At 33.9% G+C, this 24,532-nt stretch overlaps 1 protein-coding gene across 4 annotated transcripts in view; it reads left to right on the top strand.

The window, feature by feature from the left end:
• LOC101893514 (G1/S-specific cyclin-E) overlaps positions 1-23,969 on the top strand; it is a 29,934-nt gene extending 5,965 nt beyond the window's left edge. For 2 of the 4 annotated variants that reach the window (XM_011292060.3, XM_020034956.2), the window contains exons 2-6: positions 3,433-3,549; positions 12,903-13,302; positions 19,465-20,825; positions 20,892-21,117; positions 21,217-23,969. In XM_011292060.3, coding sequence (XP_011290362.1) covers positions 3,533-3,549; positions 12,903-13,302; positions 19,465-20,825; positions 20,892-21,117; positions 21,217-21,426 — 2,214 coding nt within the window. In that variant the 5' untranslated portion in view covers positions 3,433-3,532 and the 3' untranslated portion in view covers positions 21,427-23,969. Of the gene's footprint in view, positions 1-3,068; positions 3,088-3,432; positions 3,550-12,902; positions 13,303-18,386; positions 18,988-19,464; positions 20,826-20,891; positions 21,118-21,216 lie in introns of those variants that run through there. The other 2 variants (XM_059130271.1, XM_011292061.3) reach the window with 2 other exon arrangements.
• The last annotated feature ends 563 nt before the right edge of the window (positions 23,970-24,532 follow it).

Raw genomic sequence — 24,532 nt, 5'->3', positions numbered from 1 at the left:
TATATATATATTTTGCGACATTTTATATATATATATATATATATATATATATATATATATATATATATATATATATATATATATATATATATATATATATATATATATATTGCAGTGGTAGATTTTGCTTTTATATATTGCTTTATATATTTACTGTAAATATGTAAATGTACATGATATGGTTTGGAATACACATGTGTTACATTCTGTTAAAGGAAACACGCTGAGAAACAGTAGATTCTAAAAGGAAAATGTGAAAAAAATCTTCAACATTTCTTCCTGGGACAAGATTACATTGATATATTTAGAAAAAAGGATAAATACTTGTGCTAAGGTTCAACTTGGTGCTGTGTTATTTCAATGAAACGCCGGCTACTTCAAGACTTACAATTTGTTCAAATACACACACATACACGAATGGTGTATCAATGAAATTCCAAGAACTGGTCAAGGATATAACTACTTCAGTTCTTCTTTTCCAAGAACAGCAGCAACAAATAACGATACAACTCGGCTTGGTTGTTTGATTAGTATAAACTAACAAAGACAAACAATTGTAAGGAGAAACCGCGTGGGTAAAAATTCAAGACAACCCGAATGCAAAAAATACAAATAGAAAATCTGGAGTGTTTACATAACCTAATATGTGTTTTGGTCGTTTTTCATAACAGCTACCTATTAGGAACAGCATTTTTCAGCATAAATTTGGAGAAAAATATTGTCTTTGCGGTAAAGTTTTATCGTTATGGAAATAAATCCAAGAATTTGTTCTAGGGATATTTCAGAGTTTAATGTTAATGGGAATTAAACTGTTTACGAACATGCTCTATTTAAATCCTAACGTTACAAAAAGAATTTTAATATTTACGTAAAGCAGGTTGGATGTTATGGTTAACTGCTCAAAATATAACTTTTGGATATTTTGTTCGACCAAAGTTTAACAATTGCTTTAATGCAATTTGTTTTTAACTTAATTTAAAAACGTGTAGATACAGTAATACATTTCAGATGACGTATTCTAAGTCCTTCAAATACATTGTTTCTGTCCTAAGAAGCAGGATCTGTAATTATAACAAGAGAAAATAGAGAGACTTAATTGTTTATATAATTAAGTATTTGATATGGAACATTAACAATTCTTCGTAGCAAATGAGAAAGTTGTAAATTAAAGGACGCCATTTTAACTGTATTCTACGAAATTTTTGTGAAATATTCATTATTATGGGATATTTTCATTAGCATATGATTTGATTTATTATTTATTTTAATGTGCCTATGTTTATGCTCCAAAGTTTCGCATGACTAGCTCTTTCCCAGCAAACACTGACACAAGTGTTCGCCACAACTTATGATATTCCTGTTATAAAAAATCAAATGGATTCGCACGTTTGATTGTGTTAAGCTCCTCAAAAAATTTTGTTAAATAAAAACCAGTTTTTCTTGGCTTTAGACTATTTGACGCAATACCTATATATAGTACCAAAGGAATAAACTGTGTTGTACAAAAATGCATTCACAACTGACGTAAGATTGCTATTCTTCAAGATTTTGTTGTTGGCGTTTAGTTATTTGTGGAATGTAGTCTTGTAAGGACAATGAATGAATGCTTGTTTCGGGTTTTGCATATAGTATTGTGTGTATCTGTGTATAGGTATATTGTTTTTTGCTACCATCCTTGTCTGGCATATTTTCCGCTTAGTTGTATCTCTTTTTAAGTCGTTTCTCTCAATTGTCTTGTGGGAAAATTTTAAGGAGAGCAACGAAGACAAGAGAAAGATTGAAAATACTGGTCCCTTGGGGGTTTGTTGTTTGTGTTTGTTGTTGGAGATCTTTTTTTTGTTTCTTTTTGGTGTTATTTTATCTGCTTGCTTTTATAATTGATTTTCTTTGCGAACTAATTGAATTCTTAAAAGAAGAAGGAATACAAATTATTAAACTAAGAAAAGGATGTTGGGGTATTTTCGTTCCAAAAAATGAAAAAGTATTAATTTCACTTTACATTGTATTTCGTTATTTTAGGTACCAATGTTTGTGGTGTTTGTGTAAACACATCTTTCTAATTATCTGAACTAGTTTGTTGTCAATTGATCATTTTTCAAAAGAAAGTCACACCCTTTAATTTCGCAGAATGTTTTGCATTGTTTGGAATTTTAATGTCTATTAACGATCAATGCCTAAAATTATTTTAAGAATAAGCATCTAAATCTAAGGAATTTAATTGTTTGACATTTCATCATCAAAGTTATTGCAAATGAAAAAATCATAGATTAAACGGCGCCTTTCAATTTGTTTGGAGACAGCAATTTCAAATATAGTAAAGATATGGTAATTCGAATTAAAATGAATGAAGGCGAATTGTGCAGTATAAGTCCAAAACGTTCACCTATGAGATTTTTCTATTTTATACCCGTTTTATTTATATTTTAAAATGAGGTTAAGTAGAATTATTAATTCTTATTTTCTTTTATTTTTTTATAATGAAAATAGGTACAAACCTGAACATTCCCTCTAATTTTTAACTCCCCTATCTATTCCAATAGACGCATAATTACATTACAAAACACTGGACAGTACATATATAAAAAACGGAACAGGAAATTATTGCGTTAAACCCCAAAGGTGTTAAAAAATAAAATGACATTAACCCACACTATTAATAATAGTCAAACCAAATGTCACTGGTATGACATACGTCAACTGCACTGGATAAACAGAAAACATATTGATGTAATTAAACAACTATTTGTATCGAATGACATTTGGGTAGAAAAAAATGTATATACTACACATATTGTTGAGATCTTCTAAGACATAACACAAGTCATTGATTATTAAGGAGGAATCAATTTAAAAGATAACAGCTGCTACCGCGTGGTCTATTCACCTGTCTGCAGTAATAGACAATATGCAGCATGCCAGCATTTATACGTTAACATCGTTGTAAAAGTGGCTAAAAAAGGCAACACATGCATGTTCGTCTATGAGCCATGTAGTCCTGTGGTTGTGCATAACAGGTGGATTATCGTCATTAGAAATATGTTTTCATTTCCTTATGGTCTTGATGTATGCAGGCTATTGCATCCAAAGGTGGTTAGAAAACAACAAGTGTGTTTATGTTTTTTTTTTGTAATTTTACTAATTAGTGAAAAGACGGAAATAGTTGTAACGTTTTTTTGACATCAAAGAATTAAGGGATAAACAAAATGCTGAATCCCGCATAAAAAAACATTGTGAAAAAAGTTAGAAAAACATGTTTACATGTCAATGTTTGACATTTGTAGCAATAAAAATAGAACAGTCTGTGCAACATGTGTTACACTTTTTTTGTTGCATTTGAATTTTGAATTTTTCATCTAAACATGCTATTTCACTTCAAAACGGTTTTAAATTTTAATTGTTTAACATGATGTTTTTTTTTTTCTTTTCTTACAGCAACATAATTCAAAGTCAACAATTAAAATTGATTTCGCAAGCAGAAGATAATTCAAAAATACTAAACATTTCTACAACGGCTATTTAAGGCCGTTTCATTATGGATTTCTATAAAAGGTAGGTTACAATACTTACTTATTCAATAATAGTAATTTATATTTTTCCAGTATTTTCAGATTTTTTTCTTCAAAAAATGAATTTGGCAAAAATCTTTTTAAATTTGAACCATTTCAAATGTAAATTTTCGTTGCAATATAGCCTAAGTATAAATTCCCCTTCTGTCCCAATTCAAGAATCATCCTAGGTCCATTTTAAAAGATCGTACAGGAGGTGAATTCTGGTCTGAGTCCTAAATATATTTCCTAGCCAATAGTCAGCTATGTATATGACCTAATTAAAATGCATCTCTGATAGTTCTATATTATTTACTAGATATGAGTTCAAACAATAATTTCATGCTGCTTATGCGTCTCGGGCTTAAGGCCCGAATTCACTTCCTACTTGATCTCAAATTAATATGTCTTAGAATTAGCAGAATATGTGTCATATAAAAAAAAATAAATGTTTTGCCAAAAAACATTTTCCTTCAACTGTACTTTTGCCTCAATAAATAGAAAAAAGTCTTGATAGGACAATTTTCTTTGTTTGGAAAACTGTCAATTCCACTTAACTGTTTTCGATATTATTTTGAGACCTAAAAAAAGTGAATAGGAAAAGTCTGCTTTTTCAATGCAGTCTAAGGATTGTCTTGTATTGCAAATCAAATAGCATTGGAATTACAAACCCCACTATATTTTCTCTTTCACTTCTTCATTATGGTTGTTTTTTGTCCATTTTCTTTAAGCGCCTTACAGGATGTTCCTTTTTGTCATTAACACAAAGCATTATCATGATTATCTATTTTGGGGGTTTCTTATAATTACCTATGACTTTATGCTTGGCTAAATTTCTCTGCTACTAGTCAACAGATAATCTATATTATTTCCTTCTTTACTTAAAAACGTTTGCACCCCAAATGTGGTTGACAAAATTGACGGCGGGTAACATCCTGCTCAAAGTTGTCCCTTTAGGTGTTTAGGAGTGCAAGTAAGTACACATAACTAGTTTTCCAAAGGAAATGTTGTTGGTTCTCACAACATATGTTGGTTGGTATACCTTCAACCAAAATGTTTTTTTGCAAGCAAAAATAACGATTTTTTCCTCCACATATCCAGTTTTTAAATTTTATAAAATTTTGTGTGTTGTGGAAAAATTACTTCAAAGCAACAACATTCCTTTATGGTTTACAGGACAAACCATAGTTAATTACTGTATAGAGTTGGTGAATGAATGTACATGAAAAATGACAAATTCCAATAGATTGTGTGATTGTAATCATTGGTGTGTGTGTAACCTAACATACCTTTACACCAAAAAAACATTTTTTCACATGGTTTTTTTTACATGATGAAATTAATACAATTGCTACAGAAATTACTGGTTATGCCCAATTCCCATTTATTCACCCCCTACTTTTGCAATTCATTATATTTTCAAGTTTAAAGTGTCAGTCATTTGTCCTTCCCACTTGTGGGTTGTGTTGTCCTTTTGATTATTTCGTCAGCAAAAGGATGAACTGCTGTCACATATGACAGCTAACTACTTTGGTTAGTTTGGGCATGCGCTATGACAATCCTGTTGAAAAGGAATACCACCAGTCACATGCATACCCAATTTTAAACAACTGCGTCGATTAACAATTTGTTTGTTCCTTTTTGCCAATGTCACCAAAATATAACGTTGATATTGCATTTATGCATTATCATTGTAATTATGGTTATCAAACTAATTGAAGTTAATATCAAAGGTAAACACCCCCCTTTCACTAGTATGTGTTAGCTGACTTATGGTCTTTGCTGGAAAACCACAAATAGTTATTAAGTTGAGCTAGCTTACTGTAGTAAAAAAACGTTATTATTCTTCAATTTATCCAAATGACATATTCAGAATTTAAATAATTCATTGCACTTTTGTTCATCTTTTTTGACATGTAATGTTCTCATAACATATTTTGTAGGATTGAATGGCTAGCCAATTGTCGATGCTTAGATGACATTACATCTTAGAGATTCCTTTATTGCTCCTGTTCTATGGGAATAAGTTTTAAGAAAATGAATCAAGTAAATTTTGAACCCTTAAACCTGGCATGTTTTTTTTATTTTCCTGCTATTGTCAAGATGGTTTTTATTTAAAAATAAAAGTAATTCTGGGAATAAATACAAAGTTTAAAATGTAATATGCTCTACGCTCCTTAGATGCGTCCGCTCTCGGTCAATGCTCAACGACGACTGACTCATAAACTCATTTTGATAGTTGACAATTCGGCCTCTCCTGACTCTTCGTCCCTCCTGGGCGAAACATCATCAGACTCATCTTTATCTTCGATTTCGAGACTTGGATCACCATAGCACCAGGGCTTCATATGATCGGTCGACATAACACCGCAATATTTCCTTTGCTTCAAACTTAAATCCGGCAGATCCTCTACCAGATAACGATCGTTTCCGATAATTTTCGTGACGATGTATGGTCCTTTATACCGCGCATCCAACTTATGCGATTCTCCTGTAGGCTGCGGTACCGTGTCTATCACCACCAAATCGCCTTCCTTGTACTGAGTTGGCTTGGAATGACGGCTGTCAAATCTTGCTTTCCATTTTTCCTTTTGTTTCTGGATGTTAGCAACAGCCTGCTGTTGAATTACCCTAACATCGAAATTCTCTCTTTCTTCATCACCAACCGCCTGGATAATTCTATTGTAACTGACATCTCTGAGACTAAAGTTGAATATTAAGTCATTTGGACTGAACTTTGTAGTCGCATTCAGCTGCGAGTTAATACTCCACTGTATCGTCGTTGTCTCAGTGTCCCATTCTTTTGTATCACCTACTAGACATTTCAACGCATTCAAAACTGTCTGGTTGATCCGCTCGGCTTGGCCATTGGCTCTTGGTGTTCGGACTGCTGTTTGTACATGTTGTATTCCGTTGTATTCCACAAACTGTTGGAATTCTTTAGACGTGAACGCCGTTCCCTTATCCGATACAATTCTTCGTGGCTGTCCGAAAATCGACATAACTTCTCGCAGCGCTGTTATAACCGGAGCAGTCTTTGTATTCCTGGTTGGCTTTATAATGGTGTACTTACTGAACGAACAGACAATCAAGAATACATATTGATTTCCTTTCTTACTTTTTGGGAAGGGACCCATGTGGTCGATGTTGATACTTCTGAATGGAATTGGTAGGACTTCCTCAATATGTAGTTCACCCTCTGCCTTGCCTCCTTTTACCTTGTTGTAGCAGCATTCCGGACATGACTGAATGTATGATTTTACATAACGTCTCATTCTCGGGAACCAGAAATCACGTTGAAGCCTTTGGAGAGTTTTCTCTTCACCGAAGTGTCCCAAATCATCATGACAAGCCTTAGTTATTCGCCACCGGACTCTTTCTGGAATCACCATACGTTTCATATTGTTGACTTTGCGAAATAGCCTCCCATTTTCTATTACATAGTCCGCTTTGATCTGCTTAATTTCATTTGCCTCGTTTTGCAAATTACCATTGAGAACTTCAAAGATGTGTTTCAGCTTCTTATCCGACATTTGCAGTTGATAGACCCAGTCGTTAATGTTCGTTGTGAGTGCCAGAACATTTTCCGCTACTGTTCGGGATTGACTTGATGGTAACGTTGGACTTCTGCTCATCCCATCCACGTGAGTCATCTTGGCACCTGAGCGATGAGTAATGGTAAAATCAAACTCCTGCAATTTAAACCACCATCTAGCTATACGAGGGGGTAATGGAGACGTCGCCTTTGTTGTTGCTATGGAATTGCAATCTGTGACAATATTGAAGCACTTTCCGAGTAGGTAAATTCTAAACCTTTCAAGCGTCTCAACAATTGCTAATACCTCGAGTTCATGACTGGCATATTTTCCTTCACTTTCAGTACACCTACGACTGTAGTAGAAAACTGGACGCAGTTCCTCACCTTCATACTGCAACAATACTCCAGACAAACCAATAGAAGAAGCATCCGTGTGTACTTCGTGTTCCTTATTTGGATCAAACAGAGCCAAAACAGGTTGTGTTGTAATTCTGGTCTTCAGGGTAATAAAAGAATTCTCCTCAGGTTCTTTCCAGATAAATACAGCATCCTTTTTCATTAGTCTCGTAAGTGGCATGGCTATTTGGCTATATTTTGGCACGAACTTGCGGAAGAAGTTAGTGATGCCAATAAACTTGCGCACATCTGATACGCTTTCGGGTCTTGGGAATTCTTCAATGCATTTTGTCTTCTCTTCTCCAGGGCGTATACCATTAGCACTCACTGTATGACCTAGGAAACTTACACTTTCCTGAAGGAACGAACATTTAGTTGGCCTTAGCGTCAACCCCTCTTCTCTTATGGCGGTTAGGAACTCTTCTAGTACTTGGAGTCCTTCACTAATCGTCAAGCTCGGGATTATCACCTCATCCACATAACTTATGATGTTTCTCCGATGTTTCAACTTACGTATTATTTGGGTTATCATTTCCTGGAAGACCATCGGTGCATTTGTTAATCCGAAAGGCATTACATTATATTCATATAGACCGTCTGGTGTTATAAACGCCGTGAATTTCTTGGATTCTTCCTTGACGTGTATCTGGTAATATCCTGATGTCATGTCTAACGTTGTAAAATACTTATTTCCAGATAACAACGAAAGTTGTTCTTCAACCACTGGCATCGAGTACTGCTTTTTGATGGTGACTTCATTTAATGCTCGATAATCCGTACACATACGACTTTCACCGCTCGCCTTTTTGACCAACAATACTGATGCTGCATAGGGCGAATCACTTGGGCGAATAATACAACATCGAAGCAACTTGTCAATTATGTCTGACAGAATTTGTCTTTGAGAAAATGGAACTTGGTATCTTTTACCAACTACAGGCTTGTCCGTAGATAAACTTATTTCCATTTGTGTATTTTTACACCTTCCAAGGTCTTCAAGGGTTTCAGCAAAACAGTCCTTGAACGACGACAGTATTTGGTCTAATTTTTCCTTTTGATGCTCATCCAGACTTTCTCCGACATTAAATGTACTTGGCATTGTTGACCTCACCTTCAAGACACCATGCTCAATTGTAAGTTTTGTTTGCTTCTTACACAATACATCTCTTCCTAAGAGAACGTCATATCGCATCAAGTCATTCGGCACTACATAAATGGTAGTCATTAAACTCTCCTCGTCGATGACAACGTTAGCCTCAAACATTTCCACCACTTCAACAATAGATCCACCAAAACCTTTCATTCTTTTTGACGTTACTTCCATATCGCAACCCTCTGGAACTACAGCTTTCCGCATTAAGGTAAAGTCGCTTCCAGTGTCCACAAAACCTTCATATGTCTTACCATTGACCGTGACATCTTTCATAACCGGTGGGCAGTAATCCTTAGACTCTTCTGTCATTGCTGCCACAGTTGTACCTTTACCTTTGCATTGCGATGCATCGTGACCAATCTTTGCACATTTACTACACTTCGGCTTCTTCAATGGTTGTGGGCAACTAGTTGAGATATGCCCAAACCTGTTACAATTGAAACATTTTACTCCCTTGGTTGGCGCTCCACCTGAGACACTTACGGTTTTGTCATCCTCGTCATTCTTTGTTTGCTTCCTTGCATACGTTTGTATGGTCAAATTCTCCAACGACCTTAATAATTCACTACATGTCTGCGGGTTCATAGCTAAAAGTGTTCTTGTTAAGCTGCTATCATTGAGACCATTTATGATGTACGACAGTATTGATGCCTCATCTACGCTTCCTCTTTTCCCTATGGCCAACATTGCGTAATAATATTCCACCAAAGACTCATTCGAGTTTCGTTTCCTAGCTATAAGTTCACGATGAATGTCAGCAACACTTACTCGACTTGGGAAATCCTTTAAAAATTGTTGTCTGAACTCTTTCCATGTTTCAACCACTGGTAAAGCGTCTATCCACATTTTAGCAACACCACTCATTTTATGATGAACTGCAAACAAAGTTGTTTCATCTGACCATCCATGAAGCCTTTGCAACGTTTCAACCTTGTCAATGAATTGGACTGATGTAACATTTCCTTTAATTGGATCGAAGTCTGGTATCATTACTATGTAATCCTTTAAACAACCAGATGTTCCGGAACCAGATTGTCTTGATATTACTTCAGCTGGAACTTGCTGTTCTGTATCCCTTGAATTTAACCCTGCATTTGACGTAATAGCCCTTTCTGTTGAAAGTGTTGTTAACTGTTGCACACTTCTTGCTAGAGTCAACATTATATCCTTTAGCTCTCGCATTTGACTTGTTAGAGAATCATCACCCGTCTCAGCTTCATCAAATCCATGGAAATCCTCCTGTGACTCTGAATCTTCAACTTCCACTTCGTCATTTCCATTGCAAGCCATGAGTCTAGCAATTTTCTCGGACTTATTTCCTGTTCGTGGTAAGCTTCTTGCCAGTAATAATTTGTCTAGCTCCGCAACCTTTAACGAACTTATTTTCACCTTCATACTTTTCCTTGTGAATTTTCCTTTTTAATTCGTTACTTCAGCAAATCTAGAACTCCTCCTTTTTTTAGAAGCCGCACGCCCTAAAAATATACGTTAACTTTTCCCTTTTTAAACTTCTTCTTCGGGGTTCCCCTCTTTATGTCTTGCTTTCAATCTCCTTGATGTACTATCGTTGTCCTACTCACTCACACTTTTGAGTATACCTTTGTACATTCTCCTTTGATTGATGCTTTCTCCTTTGCTCTCTTTGAGCACGTTACACACTCTCACTAAACTCACTCGAACTTTTGAGTTTAGGTGCCTTTGCGTGGTTTCTCCTTTGGTCGTCGTTGTTGCTTTGCATTGATCTCTTCACTACTACATCACTTTGACGCCTTAGTTTCTCAGCTCTTTGAGTATTTTTCTGCAATTCTTATCCAAAATGATGAAATTCCTTGTAGATTTCTGTTCTTATCCCACTTCTGATTCTGTCAAGATGGTTTTTATTTAAAAATAAAAGTAATTCTGGGAATAAATACAAAGTTTAAAATGTAATATGCTCTACGCTCCTTAGATGCGTCCGCTCTCGGTCAATGCTCAACGACGACTGACTCATAAACTCATTTTGATAGTTGACACTATTTAGTTAACATCTTTTTGAAGGGCCTTTTTTAAATTTGTTTATGATTTAGAAAAATTTCGTAGATGTTTTGAATAACTCCTGGAATGTATATTTTAATAAACCAAAGAAAACGAAGGAAGTTTTATGGCGTCTTTCAAAGGTATACTCTTTCCCGATATCCATCTTGGAAAATAATTATATTTTTCATTTATTAATGTTAAAACCTTGTTTTTTTTTTTTAAATCACAATACTGAAAATTATAGTATACAGAATAATAATCGTCAACCCAGCTCGAAATATTTCGTTCAAAAAAAGTCGGTTTTTCAAAAAAAAAAACATATCGAATACTTTCAGGCCTTATTAATGCAATTTGGATTCTGTAGATATTTGTTCAAAATTATTAGAGACTAAATTTTTAAGAACCTTCCACCTTCCTTGTCTAAATGCAACTTGGCCGAAAACACACAGTAAATCACCATAAAGTTCGGTATTGCTCTTTGTAACGCATATATATTTAAGATCCCCACATTTTTTCTTGGAAATGATTAAAAGAAACAGAAATACCAATTACTCATTTACATTTTGTAAGAAATTCCTTGATTTTTTACACCTGCCTATTGTTGTTTTTGGTCAAGGACTTCTATTGCCACAATGTACAATTGATTGCGGGAGCGTCTATTTTTTAAAAATTGGTATTAAAAAAGAAATGAAAAGAAAATGAATCGAACGCCCCACAAACTGCAAGAAGATAAAAATAAAAGAAATTTACCGCTACCAAACAAGCACATACACACAGTAGTAGTTATGTTGCAGTGTGAATGGGACGTTTTAAAGGACTAAATCATCCTTTAAGCTATTGATTTCATATTAACTTTGTGTAATATTTAAGAAATATCTATGGATTGCAGTTCCGAGAATTGGTGTTTTCTCTGGTTTCCACAAAAGATGTGGGAAATGGTGAAAATACTTTCTATTTTGTTGTTTTTTTGCTGGGAACCAAATTATTGCCTTTTTAAAAAAAGGGCGCCTAGACATTAAACTACCCATGGTTGTTGTTACAAAATCTTTATATGTGGCCTTTATTGTGAATGCCGAGAACAAAAACGTCCAAGAGGTCGTTCTTCTTATTACATATGTTGTTGTTGCTGTGTGTTTTTTTCCGTTTTTGTTGGGAAAAATACAAAGAATTTGTATATTTCCCTTGAAGATTCCCGCTTTAGTTTGTCATACTTTAACACAAAAATTACTATTTTTGGTTAGCACATAATCTTTAGTTTTTCCACCAAAAATATCCAGTTTTTTAGTTTTTCTCACATAAAAATTGTATTTAGCAAATAAGGGTTGCAATTAAAAAAAACGAAAAAACTCTGTGCAGTCAATAACCCTTTCAACATTTTTTCTTTAATATGGGATTATGTGATTTGTTCAATTATTACTCCCTTTTGCCTAAATATCCCAAATAAAGGTTTCTTGATTTATAAGGTGTTTTAATACACCCCTTTAAGGAATTGCTTTGTAAAGGGCATTGGGTTTTATATTGCAGCCGGCCTTCTTTCAACGGCTTTTTAATATTGCAAAATACATTTTGTATGAGTAGAAATACTTCTCTTTTCTTTTTTACTTGCTGCTAAGGGATGTTGGGATTTTATTTTCCCTCACCCCCTTCGTTACAGCATTTAATTATAGATATTCAAAATAAAGGATTTATGCACAATTTCAAGTATTGTTTGTATAAATAAAGAAATGGCAATTTCTTCAACCCCTTCCCTTCCCATATCTTTGCAAATTTGCAGAAATCTAGATCCATCCGAAAAAGAAATCAAAGAATTTCGTCACAGTATTTAATTATAGCTATTCCGAATAAAGGATTTATGCACAATTTCAAGTATTGTGGATGTAAATGAAGAAATTTAAATTTCACTGCAAATTATAAGAGATAGAATTACTTAATTGTAAAACCCCTAAATTGGAAAGGAAACAAAATTGATTTTCACATGCTTCTTACATCCGGAATATGGAAATAATTGCGGATATCTGCATGCACGCCTCCTACGGGCTACTATCACTCCTAGGGAGTGAAAAGTAAATGTACATTTGGAGAGTTTCATAAATGTAGCTGTGTTTTCTCAAGAACACACCGAAGACCCCCATATGTACGTGCAAGTAGTAATGTATCAATTTTCCTCCAGCAGTTATTGTTTTCGATATTTGAAACACAAAATGCATATTTTATTGAGTTGAATCTGACTATTGTATTTTTTTTCTCTTTTCAGTCGCAGTAGCAACAGTACCAGCAGTCAACACAGCAATAGCAGCAGCCACAAATCTCATGCCTCATCAAGCAATAACGGTGCCTCCTACAATTTAGAATACTGCACATCTTCATCGTCGCTGTCACCTTTTGCCACAAATACATCATCTATTGGTGGCCGATCCTGTCCATCATCGTCAGCCAAAACAATTGTTAATGTGGGCATAGAGGATGTGATCCTTTCGATCACCAACAGCAATAGCAAGAGTAATAGCTCAACATCACATATCTCAGCCTCATCGTCTTGCTCGCCAAGAAGTTTGATAACGGTCACAAAACTAGCTTCATCCTCAAGTAATATGTGTTCTAGTCATAATACAGCAAAACGCAAACGGCGTTCATCCACAAGTCTAGATGATCGGGTAAGTGAAAAATGCTTCGAAAAGGAGTGTGTGTGTGTGAATTTCTCTTCGATTTTTCAATCCCTTCCAAAAAGACAAAGATTAAAGTGTCCCACAATGAATCATCCACCAAAGGAAGCTGTAAGAAAACCGTTACAATTTGGACTGCTTTCCAAATTAAAAAAGAAAAAAAAACTTGAATATACATTAAAGTTTTCTTCCCTAGAAGAGGGAAGGATGTGCTGTCATCTGTCTAATGATTATGCAAAAAAGAAAAGTTTTCATTAGCATAAATTCATAATGGAACGGCAGTGTGCACATAAGCAAGCATATCCCACTACGGCAGCAAAACATATGCCCTTCCAGGACATAAAAGCGTTACATTTCATAACGTCTTCAGACCCTTTACGCTTCCTTAGTCCTTGAAACAAAAACAACAACTATTGGAATGGAAGAAGAAACATGCAATTTAAAAAAAGAAAACACAGAAATTGAACAAATGTCGTTACGATGAATATATAATTAGATAATGCTTAACAAACTTGAAAGGCAGAAGAACCCAACTATTACTGCTACCATGATCATAATGATGATATACTTGGGTTTTTTCTCTGTTCCAATAAGGGACATTTGTTTTTGTTCTCTTTTTTGTTAAGGAAACTATTGCCACCACTTTGTAGTGTTCTATTGTGGATAGCGGTCTTACCAACTTCCTTATGGTATTCATTTAACTTAAACCGAGATCATAACACGCAAGATAACACCATATTATTAAAATAATCGTCTTCCTATTGCTGTTTCTTAACTATCATAGACAAAACGTGTCATTTCTTCTTCTTTTTATTACCACCTTCCGTCCTTTCTTTTTGGCAACCAATACCACATGCAGCATTTATTTATGACACTGTTATCATTAGTGGCACGTTCGTTAAATTTACATAAATGTTGGCGATCGTCATTCCCATTTGTCGTCCTTCTTCCTTTTTTTCTTCGGCACAACAAAGTCATAGTTTGTTCTACATAAAAATAACCTAATTGTTTTCCATTTTTTCCCCTAAAAACCCTGCCACATATCCTTGTGATAAACTTTTTATAACGTCTGTCGCGTTTCTCTTTTTGTTTTCACTTTCTTATTATTTGCCTATGGACAAAATATAACGTCTGTTGAGACAAGAAAAAATGTAAAATGTCAATACAAGAAACAAAAAAGTTAGCAACCCTCTCAGGGGTATATTGCTGTGTTTGCTTTGCATCAAGGTGTTCAGGCATGCGTAACTATTTCCTAGCATTTAGTACTTTTGTTGTTGCCTTTTCAAATATGTACTCATGTTTGGAGGTATGTCCTTCTCGGGGGAATTGCATCACATAAATACAAAACAAACCTCATGCACATGGTCTGCCTTTGGTAGTGGTTATTATGTGTAGATGTCCTGGTTTTGACTAGATTGGCTGCCTGTGGCACCCCATTGCTTAAGAAGTGTTAGTTTGCAATACTGCCTTACGACATTTTTTGTTTTTTTTTTTTTAATGTTCAGTGTCGTATTTATGCATGGTCATGTAAAACTATTCAAATTCCGGCACATTATTTCACCATAAACTTTAATACAGAAGAAATTTCAAAGGAAATCATTTTAAATAATTAATTTGATTGATTAGGTAGAGATTTTTCAATAAACTTTTTCTGATTCTATTCAATTTCATATTCATTTATTTTGTCACGAATCCAGCAAGTTTATTAAAAATAGTAAAAAAAAAAGGAAATTCTTCCATTGCAATAATCTGTTATCTAAGAAAACGGTGGGCTGTAGGAAGTTATTTCGCATTTCAGGTCCATATTTCATTCTTGGATTAACCAATCAGAAGAAGATCCCTTCACTAGAATTCAGATATATATACACAACTAATTGCAAATCTTCTTTTAGGCAAGGTGGATTCTTGTTTTTAATGATTATTTTATAACAAAATTTTTTGGGTAGGTTTAAAGAGCGAAACAATCAATTTAATTGTACATAACTTTTTCCCTCTTAAAGCAAAAGAAAATGATCTTCGCTCCATTCGTCTCCGCTTGATATCATATATATGTACCAAACATATGTGCAATTCTTAATTCTAATTCAGATTCATCCCTAGGGAGAGTTCTTTAACGTATAAAATATTTTATTTTTATTAAACCCTTTTCTTTTGATGTTCAGGGCTTATGCGGTGTAATTTTCCCTGATCATGGACAATTTATCAAAGTATTAATAATTTGACAAAGTAAAATTGTTCAAATACAAAGTTAGATCCAAGACAAACGACAACCACAAAAAGCCCTTAAGGACAATAAACGGCAGTTGCAATAAATTGAAAGAAATTTGAAAATAAACTAAAGAAGAGAAGCAGTTGTAATAAAAAGAAGCATGCGCTCATTGGTAATCATTTTATTTACACCTGGAGTTCTTCAAGAAAATATAACAAAGGAATTTACTAATGCTAGCTGCTGCTGCCGTTGTATTGTTGTGTTGTGTACTGGCATTTAAAAATTCTGACGACAATCTACAGTGCCAACCAACCAAGAGTAAGAACGTCGTACCCACCACCACCACATAGCGCTCTACTGTTGTACTGTTTTGTTGGGTAGTAATCAAAAATTGAAAGGTGTCCTGACTTGTGACGCTTATGCAACACAGCCCATGGCATACATAGTCTTACACACATACACAGTATTCTTTATACATTTACAAAATCTTGTCACATTAAGGAATTGCATTGTGCTATCTATGGGATGAAAAACAATGATCCCAAAAACAATCTTAAGAATTGTGCGATATATATTTTTGATTTGGGTTTTGGGTTCTTGTTTAAAGAGCAGGCGCTTCCCTTTAGTATTTGAAGGATATAGTAACGACATTATTGTGTGTGGCTATGCAGTAAAGGAATGTGTTATGCCCCTTACTGGTCTGGTGTTTGTTCATGGCCTGGGTATCTTTTTTTGTTTTTTGTAACTGTTATTAGTGTTTCCATTGAGTAAAATTTCGATCATCTGCTTCTTTTTCTTCGTGTTGCAGCATGGCTTTATAATCAATTTTTATTGACAAAAAATGATAAGGATAATCAAGGTATTGCCAAAGATGGTCAAACGTTCAATGGTCCTACCTCACACATTGCCGCACACTCACTTGGGAACATACTACATACATACATGTACATAAATATAATATGTACATTTAGTTCAAGATACTTAAATTAGTTCAGCTCTTTTTAATATCCCTAATTGTTACATTAAACATATGCTGTCTTGGAAAATTATTTCTTGATATGAATGCTCGCTTTGTTGTCAATTGGGTGTTAAATATAGATTTGGTATTTCATAAGTCACAGTCTAATGGTCATAAGTGTTTGAAACCTATATTTAAATTTATAAAGGATATGGCTTGCAAAAAAAAAAAACCCTTGAGCTGCATATGTAGACATACACATATGTCTAACGGCATGTGTTAGTTTTATGGATCATTGGAAAATCCAAATATATTTCTCTCATTAGGATCTTGTATATATGTATACTTTAGTCAATATCCTATGGGATTCATAGAAATTATGTTCGTGAATTGCTTTGTTAAATTGTCAGGCCAAATTGGAACTATGAACTGTTTTTTTGTACTCTATTCAGTGTATAATTATTGCTATACATATGTGTCTCCATACATCCAGTATTGGCTCATAGTTCTCATAAAATCATAAAATGCCCTACATCATTCAGTTCAATGCAGATGAAAGCATTTTATATGGTCATAAAAATAAGATCACTTTTTGATTAATGATTTTCATCAATTTTTCAAGATAACGACTAGCCTAATCAAACAAAGTTTGACCGTTGGTCAAAAAGTTCAGCTGTTCCTTTGCATAACGAAATATCTCTTCTTGAACTTTTCATTTCTCGAAACAAAAAGCCTGACAATAGTGATTTATAGTTATTTTTATTTAACTTCACCAAAAATTCAGTCCTGCTACACATTTCCTATCTGTGGCAAGGACATCTGCCGTGCATCTTTGTAATATTGTTTTTTGCTTAATTAAATAATTTACTAGAAAAATCAAATGGATACTTTATCATTTTTACGACGTTTTAATTTTAATGAACTGTGACATTTTCCAGAAAAGGCGGTAGAATTTTTGCCAAGAAAAGAAACAAAACGACAAAATCACACAAGGAATTAACCGTAAGACAGGGATCATATGGTTGTGTTTCTCCCATCTTGCCATAAATTTGTAATGATTTCTTGAATAGAATGTCTGTCATGGTCTTTCTACAATCAACATTAAATTGTATAATTTGTTGAAATCTAGATATGTCAGAAGAGAAAGGAGAGTTGAAACGAAGGGATTTTTTTATAAAAGACAGGGGGAGTGGAATAATGGGTTTGTGCTTAATAATATTTTGTGCAATTTGTTTAAGACTTAAGAAAAACAGAAAATATTTTAGGGGATTTTTTATCTTAAAAATCCAAGTTTTGTTTTCAGGGAGACTTATATGACATGGTTTAATAATGATTTTCCTAGTTGACCTTGCAGCATTCACGTCATAAAAACCTAATACAAGTCTAGGTAAAGCGAAAACCGGCAGAGATTTATATTTATTCATCTTTGTTGTTGGCAATGTCCTTTACTCCCGGTACCTGGGCAATTGTGACACACAAAAATATTTTCTTGTTGCTGCTACCCAAAAGGATAATTGATTTTTTCTCTTATTCTTCTAAGGCTTTTAAGAACCTTTTTGTCTGTCGTCTCTCCGTTTGTCTGTCCATCCGGCTCTTCATCCTTCGGTTTTGGGTCCGTCCGTCAGTCCGTCCGTCCGTCTGTTTGTCTATCGGCCTTTGTGTGCGAGCAAATGCATATGCATGTAGTTTTTGCATTCTCTTCTTGTGTGAATTAAATGAAAACGGATCTTAAGGATTGTTGTTTCTTCCTCAATTTTCTGTTTCACGCTGTCTTTCTTCTCAGGGTTGAATTTTTCATCTTCTCCTTTTCATAAGAAAACACTAAACACACAATGCAAGATCCTTTTAATCAACCACCTATGATCATTGCCTAGCAGAGCAGTAGCCAAAGAAGTAAAGCAAAAACTACCCTCTTATATTCGTTACTTTTTGAGGACGTGTACGAGTTCGATGGTAGTTTGAGCTCAGTTCCACTGGGAAAGTGAATGCGTCAACACACGCACGCAAGCGCAATAGTACATTTGAAAAAAAAAAAAAACAAAATAGCAAAAAGATCTCAGAGGAAATTGTTGTACAACAGTGTGTTGTGAAAAATAATTTAGTGAAACCAAATAATGAAAAAATAAAAAAAATATTTTATAAGAAAATGTAAAACGTTGATATACCAAAGTTCAATATTTGTTAAACCAAAGACTTGTCTACTGTTTGAAAAGTGCAATATTAAAAGAAATTCAAACAATATACCTCTCAAATAACTAACTCTCTCACTTGTTCGCATTTACGCCCACGTGAATAGTACATTTTGAACGATAATATTGAAAGAAAACAGGAAAAACCGGAAAATCACACACTTTTAATTGTTATTGAAGGAAAAGTGTTTGCTCGTTGTTTTTTTTTTTATTCCGTGTCTGAGCTGGTATTGTTATTGTTGTAGTCATCTTCGAAACACCGTGTTCCATCACTGTATGCTATTATGAAGTGTGAGCGCAAGAGAAAAGTCATTGAAATGGTAAAGAATTGTTCCTTGTTTTATTCTCTCTAAAATTGTATCTAGTATCTCAGGAGTGTAGACTCCATTTTAAAAATAAGCCAACACTTTTGTGTGTATGCCGGTGGTACGATTGTGCAATGAATAATAAATATAAAAAGATATGGCCAAAGTCTGTATAATTAATTAATTTTCCCCTTAATTTTCTTCCTGTAGCAAAATGCTTATATTGAATGATTATTATATGGCTTATAGTTGTCTATTTAAAGAAATAAAAGACTAGACAAAAAAAAATGTTTATGCTATACAATATTATTATTGTGAATTCACTACTCTTCCACAAAAGAACAATGTTGAATCTTTTTTAATGGAAAAACTGCTGAAAAATTGAATTGAATTTTGGCAAAAAATATAAAAACTTTGAAAATTTACACACACATTCAATTCAATCGCCGTTTGGAAGAGAAAAAATAATAATACATTTTATTTTTTCAACAGGATCCTGAATTGGGTTTCGAACCTGCTGCCAAACGTCAACAAAGATTGCCATCCTTGTATCAAAGTGATGCTGGATCCGTGGTCTCGTCTGTATATCCATCGCCCGTTGATGAGACATTGGTTAATGAAATTGATACTCGCAGTTCATCGGAATGCTTATCGACGGCCACTGATTTTGAAGTTACACATGACGATATTCCCGATAGTCCCAACAGTTTACGACATGAACTAGAAGAGGAGATAGTGCACGATGACGGACATGATCATCACGACGACGACGACGACGAAGAAGACGATGATGAGGAGGACGATATTGAGGATGATGATCACATTACGGACGATGATGATGTTGATGATATTATCTCACCAAATACATCACCATCCAACTGTTCAACTGCCTCGACAAAAGCTACACAAATTTATAATCCATCGAGCACGGATGCTGTTCATCATGGTGAACGTACTCCTGGTCAAAGGTTATCTACCTCAAAATCACAATCATCATCATCTGCCTCAACACAACAGCCCAAAGTAAAATCATTCGATGATTATCTATCGGCTCACTACGATTGTATGACACCTGCGGCCGATCCGGAGCCACCACGCCAATGTCCATTGCCGGCTTTATCCTGGGCCAATGCTCAAGATGTTTGGCAGCTAATGTGTAAAAAAGATGAACAAGCCTCCTGTCTACGCAATTCGTCAATGTTAGATCATCATCCTGGCCTACAGCCACGCATGAGAGCCATTCTTCTAGATTGGTTAATTGAAGTTTGCGAAGTATACAAACTACATCGTGAGACATACTATTTAGCTGTTGACTATCTAGATCGTTATTTAAGCGCACAGAAAAATGTTCAAAAAACTCACCTGCAATTAATTGGCATCACATGTCTTTTTGTGGCGGCCAAAGTCGAAGAAATATATCCCCCAAAAATTGGTGAATTTGCCTATGTTACAGATGGCGCTTGCCAAGAATCCGATATCTTGCAACATGAAATTTTACTACTGCAAGCCTTAGAATGGAATATCAGCCCTGTTACCGCCATTGGCTGGTTGGGCGTTTACATGCAATTGAATGTCAATAACCGTACACCTGCCTCGTTCCAAACCTCTCAGAGGAAATTAAAACAACAACAGCAACAACGTATACCTCCTGCCAATTCCACACATAACAACGATGTCGCCAATAGGTTAACAAAATCTGGCGACGTTGATGACGCATTTATTTATCCACAATTTTCGGGTATGGAATTTGTACAAACTGCTCAACTATTAGATCTCTGTTCACTGGATGTTGGTGTGGGCAATTTCCCATACTCAGTGATTGCAGCCGCAGCCATTTCCCATACCTTTAATAGGTAGGTATCTCATAATCATCGCGATTCAAAGCCGTGCCTAACCGCTTACGATTGGTTTATTTACAGAGAAACTGCTGTCCGTTGTTCTGGTCTTGAATGGAAAACAATCCAGCCCTGTGCAAGATGGATGCAACCATTCTTTGAAGTCATTTCGGAAGAATCACATAATTTACATTTATTAGAACAAAATGAACAAATCTCAACTAAATTTGGTCTAGGACATATATGTCCAAATATTGTCACAGATGAATCACATATTATTCAAACACATACCACAACAATGACAATGTTTGTAAGTATTGAAATTAGTTGTAAATGTGAAATAAATGTTATTTGGTCGTCAACATTTTATTTACTATTGTTTCACTTTTTTATTTTCTTCTCTCCTCAGGATCGTGCTTGCCTGCTTCAAGAACAATACTTGGCAATGGCCAGTAAAATTAAACAAGAAGCTTCTCCCGCCACAGGTCTCATGTATCCAGATGGCTTACTAACACCGCCGGCATCTAGTCGTAAACCTTTAGATTGCATAGATGAAGATGAGCCAAATCATCATGTTCACAATGTCATAACAAATGAAAGCCGGGATATAAATAAATGAGCAAAAAGAAGATGTTACACCTGATTGACAAGGGAGGAGGTCATGGCAAAATATTCAAGACTTTGCCATTAAGATGGTATCTTAAAATCCATAAATATACACAACCCCAACAAATACACTGCCTTGTAATAGCAAATCAGCAACACCATCAACAAAAACAATATGTTAAGTAATTCTAATTTATTAATAACTTATTCATTAATTCAATATCCATACAAACAAACCACCCCGCAAAGAAACACAAAACCACACAAAAGTAATTAATTGTTTTCTAATAGTTAAGTTTAGTTTAAATTATAGCTTAGCGTTTAAGTAATATAAATGTAAAAAAGTTATTCTATAAAAACATATCGGTTAAACAAAACCACCGTATAATCCTCTAAAACACATACCTCTATTCCATATTAATACATTAATCCATAAGACTGTAGCTTTTGTAACATAATCGCCATTACACTCTCCATCCTCAGATCACACATGAACTTATTCCCCACTTTCGTTGTACGGCAATTTGTTTGTATTTGTGTGTTGCTACAACAAATACTCTGCCGAAAAATTGCGCAGCTTTGTTAACGAAAAAAGTGGAACAGTCAATTTTTATAACATATTTGTTCAGTGGTTCAATTATTTACTTTTTGTTTTAAAAACAAAAACATTTTTAATGACCATTTTTTTATTACTTTAAAGCAAATGAAGTTTATGGTTTGCCTGTGGCCACTATTTTATTTTCAACTGAATTACTAATTCAAGCCACAGTTTTTGTTTGATTCTTTTGTTGTTTTAACATCTGAAAATTTTAACTTTTCTCTTGGGCCACTGGATTGAGTATATTTCTCATAAAATAATCACCACTCCACATAACCTAACACCAGGAAAAAATAATGTCCCTTTGTATATAATTAAATATGGGGAACTAGAATCATTTTCTTTAGACCTTTGGTAAAAAGGAAAACATATAATAAGGTTCTTTCAACAGCATACAAGTCTTGTGCCAAACAAATTTTGAGTTATAAGAACTGTGAATTATTTTTAGTTGAATTTAATTTTGATTTCTTATATTTTGTTTTGCCAATAAGAATTTTAACTCCTTACTAACAAATCATATCATTTGATTTCACATAGGTTTTTGAAAACTAAAACACTAACATTAGCCAAATAAGTCGAGGGCAAAGTGTGAACATCAAAACACTAAAACCACTAACTTTTCACATTATATATTTTTATTTTATTGTGTTTTTTTCTCTCATATTAACCACTACTAACATTAAGTAGTAGCAGCTTTTTTGGCCAACTAGGCTTGAAATGGTAACAATAACTAAATTCCTAACGATTTGGAGAACAAATTAGACCACAAAACAATAACATTCCTCCCTTATTGTTTCTCCAATGATCTCAAACATTTTCTAGCCTTGTGGATTTAAAATTTAGTTTGCTACTACTTTTTCATACATTTTTCATTAATTTTTTATTTGAAGACACAAGACTAAAGTTGAGTCAAGACAATGCAGTTTAAAGAAACCCAGCCTCAGGCACAGAGTATTGTAAACTCTCACACCCACACAAATGTTTTTAATGACAATTTAAAAGATACAAATTAATATTGCGGCATTCTTTCTTTCCACACATATATGATAAGTTGAAGTTAATATTAATTTGCCATAATTTGCACAGCAAGTTGTTAGTCTTAATTTTATGAAATGAGTTCCGTTTGAAAATAAAGAAAACTGAAAATGCCGCAAAACACCCACATATGCCGTCAATACATACACAACAAATAAAAAAAATATGAAAAAAAACAAGACATGTATTTGTTACTTTGAAAGAAAAAGAGAAAATATATGTACACAAAAAGGTCTCGAAAATTTATTTTTATCTTTTACTATTTTAAAATAAACCTGTTTTAAGGTTAAAAAACAAATAAAAAAATATTATTAAAATAAAACAAAGAAACAAACCCCCTAAAATGAATTCTTTTTATTTCTATTTATTGCATGATTAATTAGAGTGCATGTATGTATATTTTAAGTTTAATTCAAGGAAATATATTGAAAAACGCTTTTATTGTTCAGGTTTAATGCAAGATTTTGTATATAATTTATATTCTTATTTTTGGTAATGTACTGGATCGTAACATAAGCTCCAAAACAATAATTTTTAGTTTTAGTTTAAGTTCGGTTCAACAACAGCTCAAAATAACAAAAAGGGCGTTCATATTGAATTTTTAATTTTTACGTTTAGGTTCCTGGATTAATTTAATTTTATGATTTAAGTTTAGCTATACATTTTAAATATGGATAATAATATTTAATTTAATTTTTATTTTAAGCCCATATTAAAATCAGAAAAAAATTATTTAAAAAAACAACAAATACGCTTTTTGCATTAAAATGTATAATAAAAATGTATAAACATATATTGATAACAAGTAAAAAAAAAAACAAACAATGTGTTTTATTGTATCGAAAAGAAAGAAAAATTTATTCAAAATGTTATTTAAGAAAAACTTGGAATAATGAACATTTTTTAAACAAATTACTGGAAAATCTTCGCCTGCTCTTTTGTTCCAAATAATATGTTTGGTTGGGATTTTGTTCTTTCCCCCAAAAAATGTGGAAATTTGCACCCATTTATGGTAAAATTTTTATAGGAGTTCTGTTTTTATTTTGGCTTTATTCTCCTTTAATCTGAATTGAGATGAATGCACATATTGACCAAAACTATCCTGGTTGCCTGGGAACACTCTACGGATTCATTTAAATTAAGGGTGATTTTTAGCAATTATTTTTTGGCAACGCTGGTTTAAATAACTCGCGCTCGTTCCGATTTCTGCTAATCCGGTTCTAACTCCAGGTTTAAATATTTAGCTACCTTCACGGGCTGTAACCAAAGATCTTCTGGAATGAAAGAGGTTGCTTTGGCAGGACAATACATGTTTCCATTTTTAGTGTTTTGTTTTACTGTCAAACATCTTCAGTTTGGTCAAAAATTTAAACAGTAATCGTGTTGCAAATCATTGTTAATAAATGCTTGCTCTGTTAAGAATGGATACGTAAATAAGAACTTCCGATTTTGGAGTGAACTTAGTCATAATCATTGCTAAAGCTAC

This window comes from Musca domestica, unplaced genomic scaffold (genome assembly GCF_030504385.1).
Source record: "Musca domestica strain aabys unplaced genomic scaffold, Musca_domestica.polishedcontigs.V.1.1 7, whole genome shotgun sequence".
Classification (NCBI taxonomy): domain Eukaryota; kingdom Metazoa; phylum Arthropoda; class Insecta; order Diptera; family Muscidae; genus Musca; species Musca domestica.
Note: the sequence above shows the minus strand (reverse complement) of the source record. Positions and strands in the feature narration are given on the sequence as shown.